Source organism: Ochotona curzoniae, unplaced genomic scaffold (genome assembly GCF_017591425.1).
Source record: "Ochotona curzoniae isolate NIBS_2020 unplaced genomic scaffold, NIBS_Ocur_1.0 scaffold_274, whole genome shotgun sequence".
NCBI classification, from domain to species: Eukaryota; Metazoa; Chordata; class Mammalia; order Lagomorpha; family Ochotonidae; genus Ochotona; species Ochotona curzoniae.
Window position 1 is genome coordinate 12325389 of NW_024467101.1, and position 19813 is coordinate 12345201.

Below are 19813 nucleotides of genomic sequence, written 5' to 3' on the forward strand. Positions count from 1 at the left end.
TCCAGATCTGTTGCCATCTTGTGGGACCACAGCCTTGTAAGTATGAAGTGTCCTTGACTGAAATAATTGTGCAATGGTGTGTGTGTGTGTGTGTTGTGGTGCGTGCACACACACACACACACACACATGCTTGCGTCACTATTATTTCATATCCCTAGCCAGGTAATAAGCTCTAAGTGAAGACAGCATGCTTCAGCCCGGGCTCTCCACCCTGCTAGGGTTTCTTGTCCTTCCCACACACTGATCATGTAAGAGACCAGGCTAAGATGATAATTCCATGCGTCCTAGATGTACAGTAGACATCACCAATTGATAGCAACCAGGGAATGTCCTGTTTTCCTGCAGAAAGACGAGGTGAGGAGACGGCACATCCGCCTGCACATGGAAGGGGCGCTGACTGCCAGGGACAAGGTTGGGGTGCAGGATTTTGTGCTCCTGGACGCCTACACCAGCGAATCTGCCTTCGTGGAAAACCTTCGCAAGCGCTTCAGCGAGAACCTCATATACGTAATGTTCAGCCCTTTCTCCAAGTGTGTGTCCCCCTTCCCTGACTTGGCAGCCCTGATGGCTTGAACAATATCACTCTATGGGGTCGGCCAGCAGAGGGGGGTGGGCACTTGGCCCCTTTAGACTGCCGCTTGAGACAGACCCAGCAAAGGGGGCTTGGCTGACTCAGGCAGCGTTAGGATCCAGACAGAGCCATGGGGGCCCCCAAGGCTGTCTTCAGAGCTTCATCTCTTTGTCCCGCCTTCTTCTGCACCATAGTCTCCCAGCACCGGCAAGGTGGATGCGGGCAGGTTTCATTTGATTGACTGTGTGTTGTGACTGCGATGGGAGCTCTCATTACTACTGAACTCTGAGCGCTGACTGACCACTGCTCAACTCTGATTGGCCCATCTTGGGTCACGTGCCTACCTTGGCTTGGCCAGGCGGGATCAGCCAGGCCCACCCTTGGGGTAAGGGGGTTGAAGTTACAAACCCACCAACCTTACTGAGAGCTGAGGCAGAGGACTCCTCCCAGGATTCCCCGAGAGAGAAGGAGAAAGAGGTGCCAGTTGGGCAAAATACAACTCTACCTTATTCCCTAACTCTTCAAAAGCAAGACCATAACATTGTATCAACTTCTCAAATGGAACCTGTTGCATTGAGTAGTGGTCTTTATATATGAATTCTCCTTAATCCTCCATGTATCACCGAAGCTAAACTCCATAGTGCCTCTGCGTGTGTCACAGGACGCTATGAAAATCATTTAATGTTTTGGAGATTTTGTTAGCTTTTACTCTGTAAATAAGCCAAAGCAGTTTCAAATGTTTTCATGAAAATATCGTATAGCTATTTTACTGTAACGCTGCCTGTGACTTTATCTGTCGCAGTCAAGGCGATCGGAAGATGTGTCTTGGAGAATATACTAGAGTCCTTCAAAAAGTCTGTGGAAAACAGAGTTTTCAAAATAGTATTAATTTGAGCCTAAAATGCATTTCAAAATCTACGCATAGAAGGGCTCCTCAGATAGTTTGTGGAAAATGTTGATTAAGGGAAAATTGCAAGGCTTTCTGTTTGGACAGAGGTGCCAAACTAAACTGGCCTTTTTAAGTTCTTTTGGAAGCCACGGAATGACTTTCAAAATGACCACCTCAATTATAGAGAGAGAAGCACCACACTACCGTTCTGTTTCCGGAGGGGGGATTGGGTGTACAGAGAAAGACAAGTAAAATGACAGGTGCATCCTGTCCGAGCTCAAACTTCTGACATGAACTGATACTTTTCAGAAACTTTCACTCTGGAGACTCCCACTTCTCTGCCACAGTGGTCCCCTAGCCAGCCTGCCAGCCTGCCAGCCAGCCAGCCAGCCAGCCAGCCAACCAGCCTGCCACATTGGGCCCTTCCTTTCAAAAGGCCCATCTGCCTACTTGTTCTGTACTGGACCCCTGAGGGTCTCTACCCAAGCACTTGCTTGCACAACTCCCCTAGGGGATCATGATGAGTGACAGCCTTCTGTATCCCAGAATCCTTCACATGCCCTGTGTCCTTCCCGGTCCCCTGCCCTACCCTAGACATACATCGGGACCCTGCTGGTGTCTGTGAACCCATACCAGGACCTCGGCATCTACACCGTGAGCCAGATGGAGCTCTACCAAGGAGTCAATTTCTTTGAGCTGCCACCACATGTGTAAGTAGCATCCACCGAGTCACTTCCTAGGAGTGTTGTCTCATTCCTTCGTTCCCTTCTTCCTTCCTTCCCTCACATCCATCTCTCCAAATCCATGGGAGCATCTCCATTCTGTAAGACCTGCACATTGTATGTTCATTAGGTTAACCCTTCTTTGAAGTAAGTCAGGACAGGTGAGCTTTGTGTGAAGACTGAGAGCCTGAAGAGGGTGGCTAGACAGGCGTCTTCTCAGGCAAATGGAGGGCTACAGTGCCATCTACTGGCACATGGCTGTCAGGGCCACTAAGAGGAGGCCCATTAAGGAAAAACTCCACTAACTTTGTTAGTAGCAAGATAGCCAGACTGTGGGACTTGAAGATGGATGGCTGCAGGCTAAGTCTCCCAGGGCTCCTCCCAGAACACCCCTCATTTTTTTTTTTTTTTAGATTGTCATTGGAAAGGCAGATCAGATTTATAGAGAAAAGGAGAGAGAGATTTTCCATCTGCTGGTTTATTCCCCAAACAGCCACAACAGCCAGAGCTGAGGTGATCAGAAGTCAGAAGCTTCTTCTGGGTTTCCCACATGGTGCAGGAGCCCAAGGACTTGGGCCACCCTCCTCTGCTTTCCCAGGCCACAGGCAGGGAGCTGCACGGGAAGTGGTGCCACCGGTACACGAACCAGTAGCCATAAGGGGTGCTGACTGCAGGTACTACCTTAGCCTATTAAACTATGAGAGCAGCCCTTAGTTTCCCATCTTGGAGATAAAGTGCTTAGAATGATGTTATCACCTAAGCATTTCATTCTCTTTGGTTTCTTCTTGCTTGTATGTTCTTAGTACTTCAGGGTTTGAGAGAAACCGAAAACAGGAGATCCTAGTACATATTGAGTTATTTAACATCTTGACAAAATTTCTACCATTAGCTAGTAGGATATCTCTTGGGGGAAATACTTGAGTATCTGACTCGATCTGTGGGTTTGTTTTTTTCATTTTTCTTTTATTTGAGAGGGGAGAGAGGGAGTGAGAGGAAGTGAATGCCTCTACAAGGTTTACTCCCCACATGCCTGCCACAGGTGGGGCTGGGCCAGTTCAAAGCCAGGAGCTAGGAGCTCTGGGTCTCCCACTTGGGGGGGGGGTGCAGGAACCCAATTACTTGAACCATCTCTTACACATTAGCAGGAAATTGGAGTCATAAACAGAGGTGGGTCTCAAACCTAGGCCCTCTCATCGTGGACACGGACAACCCAAGTGATGTCTTAACTGCTTGGGCAAATGCTCCAGTACCTGGATTTTTTTTAATTATTATTTTATTCTAATGATCTTTACACGGTTGATTAGAACTCAAAGAGTCAAGGGCTACAGGAAAATGGGTGAGACCATTGTTTCCACATTCTCTTTTTCCCTTCCTGTATCTGGGGAAAGGGGAGGGATAAAGGGAGAAGCCCCACCCAGCCTCCCAACCATCCCAGGGACCCCGATGTGGGGCATGCTCCGAGAGCACTGCCCAAGTGCTTTCGATAGTTCAACCATTCTGAATTGCTGCCAGGCTCGCCATTCCAAGCATCATGAAATCTCTCCAAAACCCACTGACTGGCATAGTCCAGCTTAGAATCTCCGTTTTCCCAGATATTCACTGGCAACACTTGGCTAGAGTAGTTGATTGATTTGTTCTGCCCTCTGTCATGGTACCAAGTGTCCTCTGCAGGTTCCAAAGGAATGCCATTTCTTCCATGTACACCACGTGCTGTCCATTGCTCCATCTGAGCCTCTGAGGAGGCACAGAGTCCGGCACAGACCACCACCCCAGTCAGCCTATGCATGTGCTGGTGGTTGCAGTTCTGCCTCCAGCCCGATCTTCATGAAGGGAGAAGCCTCTCAGGTCCAAGCAAACCTGGGACGCACTCACCGCCCAGCAGCAGTGACCGACCTGGCTCAGGTACCCCCAGCAGACGCTGGGGAAGCTCTCACTACCCAAGCCCCTGGATTATTTATTTAGTCATTAAGAATTAGTGATGCACCCAGAACACTGGCTCAATTGGCTAATCCTCCACCTCCAAGCACCAGGATTCCGTATGGGCACTGGTTCATGTCCCGACTGCTTCACTTCCCATCCAGCTCCCTGCTTGTGGCCTGAGGAAAAAAGTGGAGGATGGCACAAGGCCTTGGGACCCTGCACCCACATTGGAGACATGGAGGAAGTCCATGGCTTTGGATCGGCTCAGCCTCAGCTACTGTGGCTATCCAGGGAGTGAACCAGCAGATAGAAGATCTTTATCGCTCCTTCTCTTTGTGGATCTGCCTTTCCAATAAAAATAAAGAAATCTGATTTTTTTTTTTTTTAAGTGATGAATGGGCCTGGTGTGAATGGCCTAGAGGCTAAAGCCCTCACCTTGCATGCACTGGGATCCCATATGGGCATTGGTTCTAAGCCCGGCTGCTCTACTTCCCATCCAGCTCACTGCTTGTGGCCTGGGAAAGCAGTCGAAGACGGCCCAAAGCTTTGGGACCCTGCACCCATGTGGGAGACCCAGATGAAGCTTCGGGCTCCTGGTTTCAAATCAGCTCAGCTTTGGCTGTTGCGGCCACTTGGAGAGTGAATCAGCAGACAGAAGATCTTCCTCTCTGTGTATCTGACTTTCCAATAAAAATAAATAGACCTTTTTTAAAAAAAAAGTTTAAAAATGATTTTTTAAAAAATAAATTTGATACATCTTGAAAAATATTTTTATTACTGCTGCAAATCTTCAACTCCTAAAACTGTGGAATTTTCTCATCTTGTTCACTGACCCATTTGTCCGTGAGTGGTGGGGGACCTCCCTGTGGAAGGTCAGTGTCCTTGCTACACCGTGTGGACGTCCCTTCCTGGAGGCAGGCCCCGTTGTGCCTCGGCCCTGATGGGCCTGGGTCAAGGGCAGTGGCCTTGGCAGCCGCTCACCGTGGTCCCTTTCTCTCACAGGTACGCCATCGCCGACAACGCCTACCGCATGATGTGCTCGGAGCTCAGTAACCACTTCATCCTTATTTCTGGAGAGAGTGGGGCCGGGAAAACAGAAGCCTCCAAGAAGATCCTTCAGTATTTTGCAGTGATGTGCCCCATGACCGAGTCCCTGCAGGTAGCCCGCGACCGGCTCCTGCTTTCCAACCCCGTGCTAGAGGTAAGCGGAGGCCGAGCACTGCAAGAGGCTGAACCAAGCAGGTCACTGGGAATGAGCCGTTGCATCAGCAGCATCCCGGGGAAGACCTGACCCTGAAGGCAATGTGGCAGGCTCAGGTTCCGATCTTGACAAGTCTCTCTGCATCTCAGAGTCTGAGTTGTATAGACTGGGTCTGGCTCATTAGTACTTGTCTTTGAACAGGGTGGTGTATGTGTGTGTGTGCACGCTCGCATGTCTTGTAGAAGATGAACATACAAAAGCTACACAGCCCCATTAGCAAGCACACAAATGATGCCTGATGACTTATTGAGCCTTTCACTCAATTAAAATTAATGTACTGACCGTAATTCAATTCTGTTATAATCCACTGCCTTACCAGCTGACCTTGAACAAATTTTTTTTCCCCCTCCCTTGTGTTTTTTTGCTTTTTCACTGACTATTGAAGAGACACAATTGGCTCTAAAGCAGCGTCTGCAGATGGGGACTGTCAATGGAGAACTTTCTAGAACATCCAGGGCCTGTGGGGCGGGGCCTGTCTCTATTTAACCCCTTCTACTAGGTTCCCAGACTGGGATTCCAACGGGATGATGTTTTTTGCTGCCTTCTCCCTGGGTCTAACTCTAGCATTGGACATGGCCTGTGGGTCACATGATCTGCCCTTTTGAGAAAATCGAGTTGGGTGCTCCTCCCACCCCTGTTCCTCCTCCTCTTTCTTGAACAGCATGTCTGTTGCGAGTGGGGGAGTCAGGGGCTTGGTGGTCACAGTGGGCTTAACCGACAGCGAGTGACCCTTTGTATTTCAAGGCTTTCGGAAATGCCAAGACACTCCGCAATGACAACTCCAGCCGGTTTGGAAAATACATGGACATCCAGTTTGACTTTCAGGTACGCTCCAGCTCCTCTTGCTGGTTCCAGGGGACCCCTTATTTTGCCAGGGATGGACCCTGACCCAAGACACGGCACTGGAGGAAGAAGCATTTATTGGTTCGAATGGTTTTAGGCCATGGGGATGGCAGCCATGCTGAGAAGGCATTTCAAACCTTGTAGATGGGCAGAAACAGATCCTGGCAAACAGGTAGCTCATTAGGCTGGTAGGGCATGCATTGATATACTCCACTGGAAAAGCAATAGGTTGCACCAAAACTATGATATCTGCTTGTCCAGTTGAAATCCCATCCTCCAAGGTCCCCCTAAAGCATGTCCACAAAGCACTTGTCAGGTTGATTAAAAAAAAAACGACTGGAAACCACCAGCATACCCCCAAAAGAACTCCATGTTCATCAACAGGAGAATGGCTGGTCACTTCTGCAGTCAGTTCACATAAGGGCAGATTACATGAAGAGCAAATGAGTTATAGTTGCCCACAGGTGTACGACTCTTGGGACCACGCTCATACCAGTGTGATGCCACATGGCAAAATTACAGGACTGCCAACCTCTAGTTCGCTCGCTAACTTCCCACAATGGCTCCTGGCAAGGCCAAAAGCTAGGAGCTGCCTGAGTAGGTGGAAAGAGCCCAGCTCTTTGGAGCCATCACTCTTCTGCCCACAGGTCCCAGCAGCAAGAATGCAGAGTCGGGAACCAAACGCAGCAGGCACTCCAATGTGAGATGTAGGCTTCTGGCCTGAGACCAGTTTGTATAAAGCTTGAAAGCAAAAGTGACCACCACCCTGGGTGCGCATGTCTGCTTAGGGGCAAGGATCCAACAAACTGAGACAAAGCTACATAGTAAAGAGTTTGGGCTCTTGTAGGTCACAGAACTACGACGTCTGTTGCAACTGTTCAACTCATGGTTGTGACATTAAAGCAGCCATGGAGAAGGCGGTTGTGAACAAGGATGGTGACTGTGGTAAACACAGAGGTTAAGTGGGGCTAATGCCAAGTGCTTAGACGGGGGTCAAGGACACAGAATCCCAAGCAGCAAGTAACAGACTGGGGCAGAGTGGTTCTCCCAGCACCAAGTTCAATGGCAAGGACAGAATGGCTTAACAGTTCCTAATGGCTGCTAGGGGGCCATCTGGTGGAGTGGGCTTGGAAAGTTGAAGGAAATTCCCTAGCTTTGTTTATCCTAAGGTTGGCTTAACCTAAAGCTTTTATCTTTTTTTTTTTTTTTAAACAAAGAGCTTCTTTTTTAAGGTTTGTTTATTTTTATTGGAAAGTCATAAGGAGAGACAGAGAGGAAGATCTTCTGTCCAATGGTTCACTCCCCAAGTGACCACAATGGCCCGTGCTATGCTGATCCGAAGCCAGGAGCCAGAAACTTCCTCCAGGTCTCCCACGTAGGTGCAGGGTCCCAGGGCTTTGGACCATCCTCCACTGCTTCCCCAGGCCACAGGCAGGGAGCTGGATGGGAAGTGGAGCTGCCAGGATTAGAACTGGCACCCATATAGGATACCAGTGCATTCAAGGCGAGGACTTCAGCTGCTAGGCCATGGCATCGGGCCCTAAAGCTTTTATCTTAAAGCTGTGAGTTCAGCACAGCAGCTGAGAAGGACACTTAACAGGCAGGGAACTTGATGGTTCTTTACAGGCATGTCTACATGGGTACCAGGCACTTGCGTAAAGAGGTCAACATTTCTAGAAGGTTCTCCTGCTCCTCCCCAACAGTATTCCCCTTCCCAGAGGCTATCACTTGTCAGGGTTTGGATGTGGTTTCAGAGTTCCCTGAGGTTTCAGGTGTTGAAATCGAATCCCCACGGTAAAGCATTAAGATGTTAGACATTTAATCCAGCTGTGGGGATGGCGCTGCTAGGAGGTGACTAAGGTATCCTGGTGGCTTTAACACGGAAGGAGAAACACACACAGACCTGCTTACTTCCTGTCCCCTCCATGGAATGTTCCACACCATCTTATGAATCTCCCAGCATGAAGGCCATCACCGGATGACAGCCCTAAACCTTGTCCGTGCCCCCGCCTTAGCATGCAGGCTCCCTTGGCATTTTACTAGATTCCTGAACAAACAGCCCCCCCTGTTCTGACTTCTGTCATCAAAGATGTGCGTTGCTGGTTCTTGAGCACCCCGCACATGGGATGGCATCCTGTTTTACTTTATATCTAGTTTCTTTTCATTCTATCTGACAATCACACATGTTGTTCCATGTAGCAGTTGTCCGTTTTTATAATGGCAACACAAGATCACAATTTATCTGTCCTGTTGATGGGCATTCGACTTGTCAGAATTAGGGACCATTACCGCTAGTTTCCTGCATGTCCTCATGTGTGTCTTTCATTCGATGTAAGCGCCGAGGGTGGTTGTGCATACAACTCATGACTGTTCCACCTGCTTCACATCTTTCCCTACATTTTTATGGTTAATCCTTTTAATTTTCAAGATTCTGGTGGTGAGTAAAGTGGGCTGTTTTTTTTTTTTTACTGTGATTTGAGTTAGTGTATCCCTGGAAATTTGTGAAGATTTGCTTTTGGAGCATTTAAAGGATTTTCTGTGCAAGTCTTTGAAACCCAGTTTTTGAAAGATTTCTAAAATTTTTGTTGGGAAGTCAGAAGTACAGAGAGGAGCAGAGATGGAGAGGAAGATTTTCCATCCATTGATTCACTCCCCAAGCAGCCGCAACAGCCATAGCTGAACTGAGCTGTACAGGCACAGGGTCCCAAGGCTTTGGGCCATCCTTGGCTGCTTTCCCATTCCACACGCAGGGAGCAGAAGTGGAACTGCTATAGTTAGAACCAGCACCCATATGGGATCCAGTGTGTGCAAAGCAGGGACTTTAGCCGCTAGGCTACCACACCAGGCTTTAAACCAGTTTTAATTGGGCATTTTATTCTTTGTTATTGCTGCATAAAAGCCCTTACTAGATATAGTATTGAAAATAATTATTAAGTCTGACATTGAAGTGGGGGGTAAGAAATCAATGGACCAGAAGTGAGTCCACAAGACCCCCACATACGCAAGTTACCTGTCTTAAGATAGAAGTATACACCATTGTGATTCAGCAGGGATAAAATATTCTCCAATCAATGGTGTTGATCAGCTGCATACCAGTATGTGTAAGAAGACCTTTGATCCCTCGCCCGCTCCATGTATTAAATAGTGATTTATCATCGTTATAAACAGTGAAACAATCACTTCTAAGCAACGGCAGCAAAGATCGTCACGATCGTGGGGTGGGCAAAAATCTTGTTAAACAGAACCCAGAAAGCACAAATACCAAAGCGATGACTCATGCAGGGGAAGGATTTCTGGTCTTCAGAAGACGCCAGCAGATGGGTGGGCTTGGTCGCCGCCGTCAGTGACCCGTGTCTGTTTTGTTTTGAAGGGTGTTCCTGTAGGCGGCCACATCATCAGTTACCTGATAGAGAAGTCTCGTGTTGTGTATCAAAACCTGGGGGAGCGGAACTTCCACATCTTCTACCAGCTGCTGGCAGGTGGTGAAGCGGAGCGTCTGGCTTACCTGGGGCTCGAGCGAGACCCCCAGCTGTACAAGTACCTCTCACAGGTTGGAAGGACAGGACTGGGCTTTGATGGCTCTGGAGGAGGGGCTCCAGGAGTGTTGGCAGGGGCTGCTGTAGGATGCTGCAGGACTCTCAGCGCCATTCTAGGCTTCTCCTGTGGATGGATTTCCTACCTGTCAGGAGCAAGCTCATGCAGGTCATTTTATGACTCACTGCTCATCATCTTGGCAAAAGAGCCCCAAGACCAGGCAGGTGGTTCTCAGCTTTGGCTGAGATTAGAATCGTTGGGAAAAGTCATGAACAAACACACCACCTGCCTGGGGGCCCTACCTCCAGAGACTCGTCTTTATTTGGTCTGGGTTTAGACATCGGGCTATTGTAAATGATCTCTGGTGGTTGAATGCATAGCTGGAGGTGGGAGCTGCCACCTCCATCCTTCTGTGTGTCTACAATCCGTGCTGATTCTGCCTTCAAACTCCTTTTTATTTTTGTGAATGAAGGGAGAGAGAGACAGAGAGATGGAGTGTGAGTTTCCATTTACTGGTTCCGTTTACCAAATGCCAGCAACAGCCGAGGCTGGGCTGGGCTGAAGCTAGGAGCCTAGGACTGAAGACTGGAGTCTCCCAAGTTTTTGGCAGGAACCCACCCGAGCCCTCACTGCTGCTTCCCAGGGTCTGGGTAGACAGGAAGCTGGACTCAGGAGCAGAACCAGCACCCCAAAACTTTGTGGAATGCAGGCCTCTTAAACACCTTAGCCACTAAGCCAACAACCCACCCCAAGAAAATTTGGACTAGAGTATTGAGAAATCCTCTTCCAAAAGTGAATTTTATGCACTCATTTTTCTGCAGTCTGTGCTGGGGTTCCAGAATGATTCAATTGTACAGCACCCTGAATAGGAGAGTGCTTCAAAATGCTTGTTGAAGAGAAGCTTACACTGGTGAAATCTATGCTGGGAGAGGAAATCAACAAGGTTATGGAAAAGACAAACTATAAAAACAATGCTTAGATTTCACAGTGTACTTGAACCAAAATAAATTAGTCTTTTAACTGCACCTTTCCACAGATTTTTTTTTCAGATACCAAGGTATTTGGTTTCTCATTGATCCTACCTTTGTCCTAAGGTTACTTGGCAAGGTGCAAGGAGAGAGAGAATATAACCTTCTAAAGTGAATTTCATAGAAGGAGGATGGATATTTTGTACAGATTGTGAAAGGAAAGAAGGCTCGACTGCAGTTGGTGTTTAAAAATGAAATGAGGGATCCACTTGTTGGCATGATGAGTTAAGCCACCACTTCTGGCACCAGCATCCTGTGGGAATGCTGTTTTGGGTTCTGGCTGCTCCACTTCCAGTCTAGCTCCTGCTAATGTGCTTGGAAACGCAGTGAAAGGTGGCCCAAATGCTTGGGCCCCTGCCACCCACATGAGGGACCAAGATGGAATTCCAGGCTTCTGGCTTTGGCCAGCCCCTACTCTGGCCTTGTTGTTTGGGGAGTGCATGCCAGTCTCTCCTCCCAACCCCCACCAGCCTCTGTAACTCTACCTTTCAAATAAAAATAAGTGATGTAAGATGATAAAGGAATCTTATATTCTCATTGGATATTTAACAATTTTTTAATTAAGTCTTTGGACAAAGAAGAAATCAAACTTCGTGGTTTTTTTTTTTTTTTTTTTTTTTGGTTAAAGATTCTTTCAGTTTTATTGGAAAGGTAGTTATACAGACAGGAGGAGCTACAGAGTAAGATTTTCCATCCAAGGGTTCACTCCCCAAGTGACTGCAACGGCCAAAGCTGAGCTGAGCTGGAGTCAGGAACCAGGAGTCTGGGTCCCCCACTTGGGAAATGAACTAGCAGATGAACAATCTTTCTGTATCTCCCTCACTCTGTATTTCTGCCTTTCCAATAAAAATAAATTTTTTTTTAGCTACTTACAGTAGCTGCGATATTGTATCATTTAAGGGAGTGAATGATAAGGGGAAATGTCTATACTCAGGACACACACATTTTTTCCCCAAATGTATTTTTAAAGCCATTTTTCTTTGAAAGGTATGATAGGAGAATGGGGGGTCCTCCATCCACTGTTCTCCCCAAAATAGTCCCAAAAGTCAAGAACTAAAAACTCTATCCTGGTCTCCCACATGGGCAGCAGGGGCCCAAGCACCTAGGCCATCTTCCACTGCTTTCCCAGGCGCATTAGCAGGGACCTGGATCAGGAGCAGAACAGCCAGGGATTTGAACTGGTTCTTGGATAGGGATCCTGGCACTGAAAGTAGCAGTCCAACCTATTGAGCCACAATGCTAGGTCCTTCAATATTTTTGGTCTGTGATTGGTTAAGCACACAGGTGCAGGGCCCACAGATTAAAAGAGTTGTGGTTGTGAGGTGGCATGCTGTGTACCGGATCCTTCACTAGTACTCATTTTCATAGTAAGATGCCTTTGGTTGGAACCAATGGATGGAAGAAATTCTCTCTCTTTCAAACCTATAAATAAATACTTTTCAAAACATTTTTACATATGTAACTTTGAGATTCCAACCCCTGCCCTCTAGCCAGGAGACAGGTAAATAGAGTAAAAACAATTTTTTTTCTCAGTCCAGTACATTAGGGAACTGACTCTTGCATGCTTGGCGAGAAAGCCATTTTAGTTTAAATGTTGTGCACTTCACTGTCCTTGCGAGAGGATGCTATTAAGTGACCTGATTTTGTCCCAGGGTCGTTGTGCCAAAGAGTCATCTATTAATGACAAGAATGACTGGGCCACTGTTTCCAATGCCTTTTCTGTCATTGACTTCACTGAAGCTGACCTTGAGGTACGGACCCTGGGGTTAAGGAAATCAACCTTGCTTTCCTGGAGCCAAAGGGGCTGGGCTGCCAAATTCCACAAGGAAAACTACAAAGGAAAACTTACATTTCTGTAAGTTTGCAAAAAAAAAATTTTTTTTGAATAAAAAGATAAATGTATTTGGGTGCAAAAAGATTAAAATCCATGCCCTGTTTTTTCATTAGGGGCCTTTCCCTTGAATTGTTGACAGTCCCCTTGAGGATACCCATGACGGATAAATAGAGAAGTACTTTTGGGGGCGTGTACATATGTGTGTATGTAAAAAATTTAGTTACTTTTTTGAAACTTTGAAACTATAGCTGGGTAGTCTGTGTTTTGTCTGACAACTCCATTCTCCCAGCATTGGCGTGGTGGAGACAATGTTCACCTTTGCCTAGATGAAATCCAATCTCAATGACTGAGATTTCATAGAGTTTGCAGGGTTTTCACTTGCGAAAGTTTCTACATTGACTGAAAATATGAGATTTATAAAACATCCTGTGTTTACATCTTTGCGTCTTCCCCCACCCCCACCCCCGTTTTGATTTAAATTATCTTTCAAGAACCACCGTGGTTTTTTTTTTAATCTATTTTGTTTTTAGTGGAGTTTTTTGGTTTTGTTTTTTAATCTGAGACCATGGCATTTGTAAGTTAGGGCATTTATTCATGGGCTTTGTTTGAGAAGCACTTTTGGTAAAAGGTTTTAAGCATATGATCTCTTTTTGTTAAGAGTAAGTTGACTTCTTTTTACGGAGCTTGTCACAGAGATGGCCGAGGCCCTGGGCTGGAGACAGAGCCAGCTCTGCTGAACAACCCAAGACATAAAGGCTGATTTCAGCTGGGGGAGGAGGAGCAGGCTTGGGTTCCACCAGCTCGGGGCTGGCATCAGATGGTGGGTGATGGCCTCGGGGGGCCTCTGTCGATGTCCTGGATCGATGGGGCAGCTCCTGTTTCCTCCCTGGCCCTTCCCACCTCCTAGAATCTCTTTGGGATCCTTGCCAGCGTTCTGCACCTGGGCAACGTTTGTTTTGAAGAAGACGCCCAGGGCTGTGCCGCCATCCCAGACACACATGAGATCAAGTGGATTGCCAAGGTGGGGCTATACTACTGGAGGAAGGCAGAGGTTGGTCCAGGGTGGGGTGAGAGGAGAGACGGGGCTTGCTGGCAGCTCCTGGCTGGACAGCTGACACCACCTTTTAGGAAACCTATTGGAGGTTGAAAGAGTGAGGCAGGGCAGGGGAGTGGCTGGTGGGCTGTGGGATCAGAATGACCCAGCATACTGACAGGGCAGGGTTGGTCACCCTGGACCTGGGATTCCGTAGACTCTTAACTAAGTTTGGAACTTTAGCTGATCACTGATGGGCTTTGGGTTCCTTCTGCTCAGCTCCTGGGCGTCTACCCATCAGTCCTTCTGGAAGCTCTCACCCACAGAAAGATTGAAGCCAAAACAGAGGAGGTAAAATGGCTCTTGGCAGGCATGCCTCTGCACTCTTCTCTGGGGCTGAGTCCCTTATGTGTTGATGGGGTGTGGCCCCCAGAAGGGTCAAGCCCTTGAAAGTAGCCCGTCAGGCCCTGCATGATCCGGCTCCTGCCAGTGTTTCCTGCCTCACCATCACCACCACACACCACGCTCCATGCCTGCCCTGTCCTTGCCACACCCTCACTTTGCTTGTGCGGTCTCTTCCGCTTGAATGCTGTTCCCTGCACTTCATCTAGCTGACTCTTCATCCTTAGCATAGCTACTGCATGAACAAGAGCAGTGGGATGGCTGTGCCCTTTGGAGACTCATGTGCAAACTCAGGGACCTCCTGGATGTCTTTCTTTTTGTCAGGTGATCTGCCCCCTGACCCTGGAGCTCTCTATCTATGCCAGAGACGCGATGGCGAAGGCTGTCTATGGACGGACATTTACATGGCTGGTCAACAAGATTAATTCCTCCTTAGTAAACAAGGTTGGGCAACATGTGTCCCATCGCGTGCTCTCACTAATGTGATGGGATTTCACCATTGTGTTTATAGGAAAACTGGAAGCATGTGGGCAGACACAGCGTCTTGTCATGTTCACACTTTCAGTGGGTCAGCGTACAGCAAGCAGATGACTTTGGTGGCCTGTCCCAAAGCACAGTCCAAAGGGCCTGCATAGTACAGTGATTAGGTTATCACCTGCAATGCTGGCTTCCTTTAGTGGAACATGGTTCAAGTCCCAGCTGTTCCACTTCCGATTCAACTTCCTACGAATGTGCTTGGAAAGATGGTAGAAAAAAGAAACAATTGTTTAGGCCCATGCACCCATGTGGGATACTGATTTTGATTTGTGTCTCATGGCTCCAGCCCTGCCCAGCTTTATTTCTTGTGATTTGGTGATTGAACCAGCAAATGGCAGATTTCTCTGTCTCTTTCTCTGTCTCTGTTGGTCTGCCTTGCAAATAAACAGCATTTGGTTCACTGGGTAGCTCCAGGGATAGATAGAAATGGTTAATATCACCAATAGTGCAATGTACTTCAAAAAGCCATGGAAAATAGAAACACTTATTTTGGTACTAAAAAAAAAAAACTTTCAAATTTCATGCCTAGATTTTTCCTCTGTGCATATCTGTGAATTTTTGAAGGCCCCCTGAGATGCATGGATTTCAAATATTTTGACTACCAAAATAAACTTTTAATGGTTTATTTATTTTCATTGGAAAGGTAGATTTGCAGAGGGGACAGAAAAATCTTCTATCCACTGGTTCATTCCACCAGTGGCCGCAACAGCTGGAGCTGAGCGGATCTGAGGCCAGGAGCCAGGAGCTTCTTCCAGGTCTCCCATGCAGGTACAGGGTCCCAAGGCTTTGGGCCATCCTGTGCTGCTTTCCCAGGCCACAAGCAGGGAGCTAGATGGGAAGTGGACATCTGGGACAAGAACTGGTACCCATAAAAAAATGGGAGGATTAGCTAATTGAGCCACTGCACTGGGCCCCCAAAATAAACTTTTATTTCACTTTGCCAGGAAGTTTTTGAAGTATGCTCAAATATCCTCATGGGTCTAGGAAAGTTAGAACTATCCTTCAAATTCACCCTAAGATCATGCTTCCTACTTAAATGGAGTTATTTAAATAAAAGGGAGTTTATCTAAAGCTAGCCAAGGAGGAGAGGCATGTAGGGCGTAGGGTGAGTGATGCCAGCGGAGGTTGTAAAAGAGAGGCTGAGGAGACAGCGCAAAGGACACACACTGGGAGCAAAGGACACACACTGGGAGCAAAGGACACACACTGGGAGCGGTCACAGCGTCCCGTCCCGTTAGCAGGGAGAGTGCAGCGTGAATAATGAGCCCATTTTCTGTTGCTACAATGTAATACTTAAGAGCCGGCAGTGGATAAAGAAGAGACTGAGAAATCCAAATGTTTTGTGAGGACTTCCTGCTGCAAAACAAAACAAAGCACAGCATGTACACACATACACACACACACACACACACACACACACACACACACACACACAGAGAGCCAGGGCCAACACTGTGGTTCAGCGTGCCAATCTTCTCTCTGCTGACACCAGTATCCCATATGGGCACTGATTCGATCCTAGCTGGTCCACTTCCCATGCAGCTCCCTGCTTGATGGACAAAGAAAGTAGTGGAGGATTTTGCAAGTTCTTGAAACGCTGAACCCACATGGGAGACCAGGAAGAAGCTCCTGGCTCCATGTTGGCTCAGCTCTGGCCATTGTGGTCACTTCTGGAGTCAACAAGTGAATGGAAGAATTTAAAAAGACAGAAAGAGAAAGATGGCAGAGGGCATCTGATAGTAAGACTGAGTGAGGGGATAACTCAGATGTCTTCCTTTCCTTCAAAAGCTACGACTGCCTCATTGTACGCAGGCTTTCATCTGGACCTCAGCCACCTGGGAACTGGGGGAGTAGCTTCCCACCCATGGGATTTGGGGGGCATTGTCTTGAAATAGCCATCCTGGCCTGATAACATGGGGTTCTGTGTCAAACGCCATGCCATGTGTCCCCTCACTTGGGTAGCATCTTGTTGACTGCATGACTCTGGATTGAAGGTGAATTGAGAGATGAAGGGAGCTGACACAAAGCAATAGATCTCAAGGGGATGTTTTCATCATCCCTGGGGTGGGGGCCAGGTACAGAGGCTGTGATGGGCTCCAGGTAGGTAGTAAATTAGGAAGAATGAATTGAGAAAATTATCCATACTGTGAGCCCCTGTTGGAAACCACTTCCCAGCTTTGGGGTTCAACAATAGGGCTTGGGGCAGTGTGCGGGGCATAGGGGTGCGGCGCAAGGTGCAAGTCCCAAGCACTAATAAATAGTATGTATTGTTTTGACTAGGATTTCACCAGGAAAACCGTGATCGGCTTGTTGGATATCTATGGGTTTGAAGTCTTCGATAAGAATGGGTGAGTTTGGTGATTGGCTATAATTGATACTCTTTTCTGTTGCAATAACAGCATACGAGAGGATGGGTCCTTGATAGAGCAAGCAGGTCTATGGAGCCCATGGTTGGGGAGGCTGGAGGGCTGAGGTCAGGTGGTGCCCACTCACTCAGTCTCCGATGAGAGCCTTGTTGGCTCCATAACGAGGCTGGGGGCGGCATGGCACCAGTCAGGGCACGTGCGGAACGGAGTGTGTGATTAGAGAGACTCAAAGCGCTGTTCAGCTTCCAAGACAGTTTTCTCTTTCAAGAACTGGTTCCACAGGACCAGCCTCAACCCTTCAGTGGTCTGCTCACCTCCCACTAAGACAGCACCTCTTACTGAGAACCAAACCTCCAACACACGAGCCTTTTAGGTTCATGTCCACTTCGCAGTACCCACCCGCCCGTCCTTCAGCCTGTTGATAGCATCGGTTGGTCCAAGTCATTTCTAGGGCGCTGTGTTTGTGTAGCTCCTAACATGAAAACATGTTTACCTCGTATCCTATGATCTGTTGAGTAAATTGTTTTATTTTTTTTATTATTTTTTTAAAGATTTATTTTTATTATTTTTTCATTGGAAAGGCGGATATACAGAGAGGAGAGACAGAGAGGAAGATCTTCCGTCCGATGATTCACTCCCCAAGTGAGCGCAATGGGTCGATGCTATGCCGATCCGAAGCCAGGAGCCTCCTCCGGGTCTCCCACACGGGTGCAGGGTCCCGAGGCTTTGGGCCGTCCTCGACTGCTTTCCCAGGCCACAGGCAGGGAGCTGGATGGGAAGCGGGGCTGCCGGGATTAGAACTGGCGCCCATATGGGATCCCGGGCATGCAAGGCGAGGACCTTTAACCACTTGCGCCACCGCGCCGGGCCCAATTGTTTTATTTTTTAAAAGATTTCTTTTTGTTTTCCTTCCTCTCTATTCAAAACCCTCCTTTAAAATGTTATGATTTTCAGTCCGAAAATCTCCTCCTCTCTGTACATCTGACTTTCCAATAAAAATAATAAATGTTTTTTTTTTTTGAAAAAGTGTTAATGTTTTGGGAAAATGAGTCATTTTTATGTAACAGTAGTGACCTAGACCCTTTGCCTCTCCAGCTTTGAACAGTTCTGCATCAATTACTGCAATGAGAAGCTCCAGCAGCTGTTAATAGAGAGAACGCTGAAAGCGGAGCAGGCGGAGTATGAGGCAGAAGGCATCGAGGTGAACGCTGCAATGCTTTCTTGTTGGGTTTTCTTCACCTAGCTAAAAGCATGGCTCTGAGAAATGCTATGTCATTGGAAATTATCCTAATGTCTGTTAAGGATGATTCTTCACTCCGACTCTGCATATTTCCTGAGAAGCTATTCACAAAGCCTTACGTTTTCAAGTTTTAGTGAACGTGTAACCCTTACACATTAGAGGACACAGTACAATATTTTTTTTTAACTTTTTCCATCTTTTTGCTGTATTTTTGACAATCTCTTCTTTAAGGTTTTATTTATTTTTATTACAAAGTCAGATATACAGAGAGGAGGAGAGAGAGAGAGGAAGATCTTCCGTCTGATGATTCACTCCCCAAGTGAGCGCAATGGCTGGTGCTGCGCTGATCCGAAGCCAGGAGCCAGAAACTTCCTATAGGTCTCCCACGCGGGTGCAGGGTTCCAAGGCTTTGGGCCGTCCTCGACTGCTTTCCCAGGCCACAATCAGAGAGCTGGATGGGAAGTGGAGCTGCCGGGATTAGAACCGGTACCCATATGGGATCCCGGCGTGTTCAAGGCAAGGACTTTACCCACTAGGCCACGACATTGGGCCCTATTTTTGACAATCTTTACATAGTTAATTAGGGTAAAAATGTTCAAGGGCTACAGGAAAGTGGGTAAGACTATTATTTCCATATTGTTTCCTTCATGTATCTGAGCAGTGCAATATTTCAACACATGCACAAAGCATGAATGTATCATCAAGTAACATTTCCTTAAGAGAATATTTTTGGGTTTTTTTTTAAAGATGTATTTATTTTTATTGGAAAGGCAGATCAGATGTATGGAGAGGAGGAGAAAGAAAAAGATCTTCCATTCACAGATTCACTCCACAAGTGGCCACAGTGGCTGAAATTAAGCCAATCTGGAGCCAGGAGCCAGTAGCTTCCTCTCCCAGGCAGGTGCAGGGTCCCAAGGACTTGGGCCATGCTCCACTGCTTTCCCAGGTCCCAGGCAGGGAGCTGGATGCGAAGCAGAGCGGCCAGGACATGAATTAGCACCTAGATGAGATGCCGGTGCTGGAAGGGGAGGACTTGTCGATTGAGCCATTGCACCAGGCCCAAGAGAGTGTATGAAAATCAGAAAAACAATTTGGAAAATCACTTTAAATCCAATATACTTTTGTCATTGTTGTTGTCGTAAATACATGTCAGAGAATTCTTTCTTGTTGGTCGTTTCAGTGGGAGCCGATCCAGTACTTCAACAACAAGATCATCTGTGACTTGGTAGAAGAGAGACACAAAGGAATCATATCCATTCTGGTGAGGAAAGCTGGTGGGCATGGCGCCCCCACCTCTGGCATCTACAGCATGGGTGCTGGCTTCACAACGGAGTTGCTAGTAGAATCCTTCTCAGGCTTCATGACAAAGGGTTGCAGGTGGAATCCACTGGGTTATTGAAGCGTTCAAGTTGAGCTTACATACTGATTTCCTGCTTGGAGCTGTGCGCTGAGGTCCATGTGTTGAAATCTTTGGGCTTTTAGAACTTGCTAGCAAAGACCTTTAAAATGAAAGTGTGCCTGCATACCTTCCACAGGGGTGGGGCAGGAGTGAGAGAACCACAGAACTGGTATAGGCAGTGCTTGGGTAGCCATGGGTCGCTTCTATTGCCCTCATTCATGCTGCCACCAACTG

At 47.4% G+C, this 19813-nt stretch overlaps 1 protein-coding gene across 1 annotated transcript in view; it reads left to right on the top strand.

The window, feature by feature from the left end:
• Positions 1 to 381: 381 nt before the first annotated feature.
• MYO1H (myosin IH) overlaps positions 382 to 19813 on the top strand; it is a 43241-nt gene continuing 23809 nt past the window's right edge. Inside the window, exons 1-12 of the mRNA XM_041003596.1 lie at positions 382 to 507; positions 2055 to 2170; positions 5105 to 5303; positions 6108 to 6188; positions 9577 to 9756; positions 12421 to 12519; positions 13510 to 13623; positions 13915 to 13986; positions 14362 to 14481; positions 16855 to 16922; positions 18036 to 18141; positions 19361 to 19441. Coding sequence (XP_040859530.1) covers positions 382 to 507; positions 2055 to 2170; positions 5105 to 5303; positions 6108 to 6188; positions 9577 to 9756; positions 12421 to 12519; positions 13510 to 13623; positions 13915 to 13986; positions 14362 to 14481; positions 16855 to 16922; positions 18036 to 18141; positions 19361 to 19441 — 1362 coding nt within the window. The remainder of the gene's footprint in view (positions 508 to 2054; positions 2171 to 5104; positions 5304 to 6107; positions 6189 to 9576; positions 9757 to 12420; positions 12520 to 13509; positions 13624 to 13914; positions 13987 to 14361; positions 14482 to 16854; positions 16923 to 18035; positions 18142 to 19360; positions 19442 to 19813) is intronic.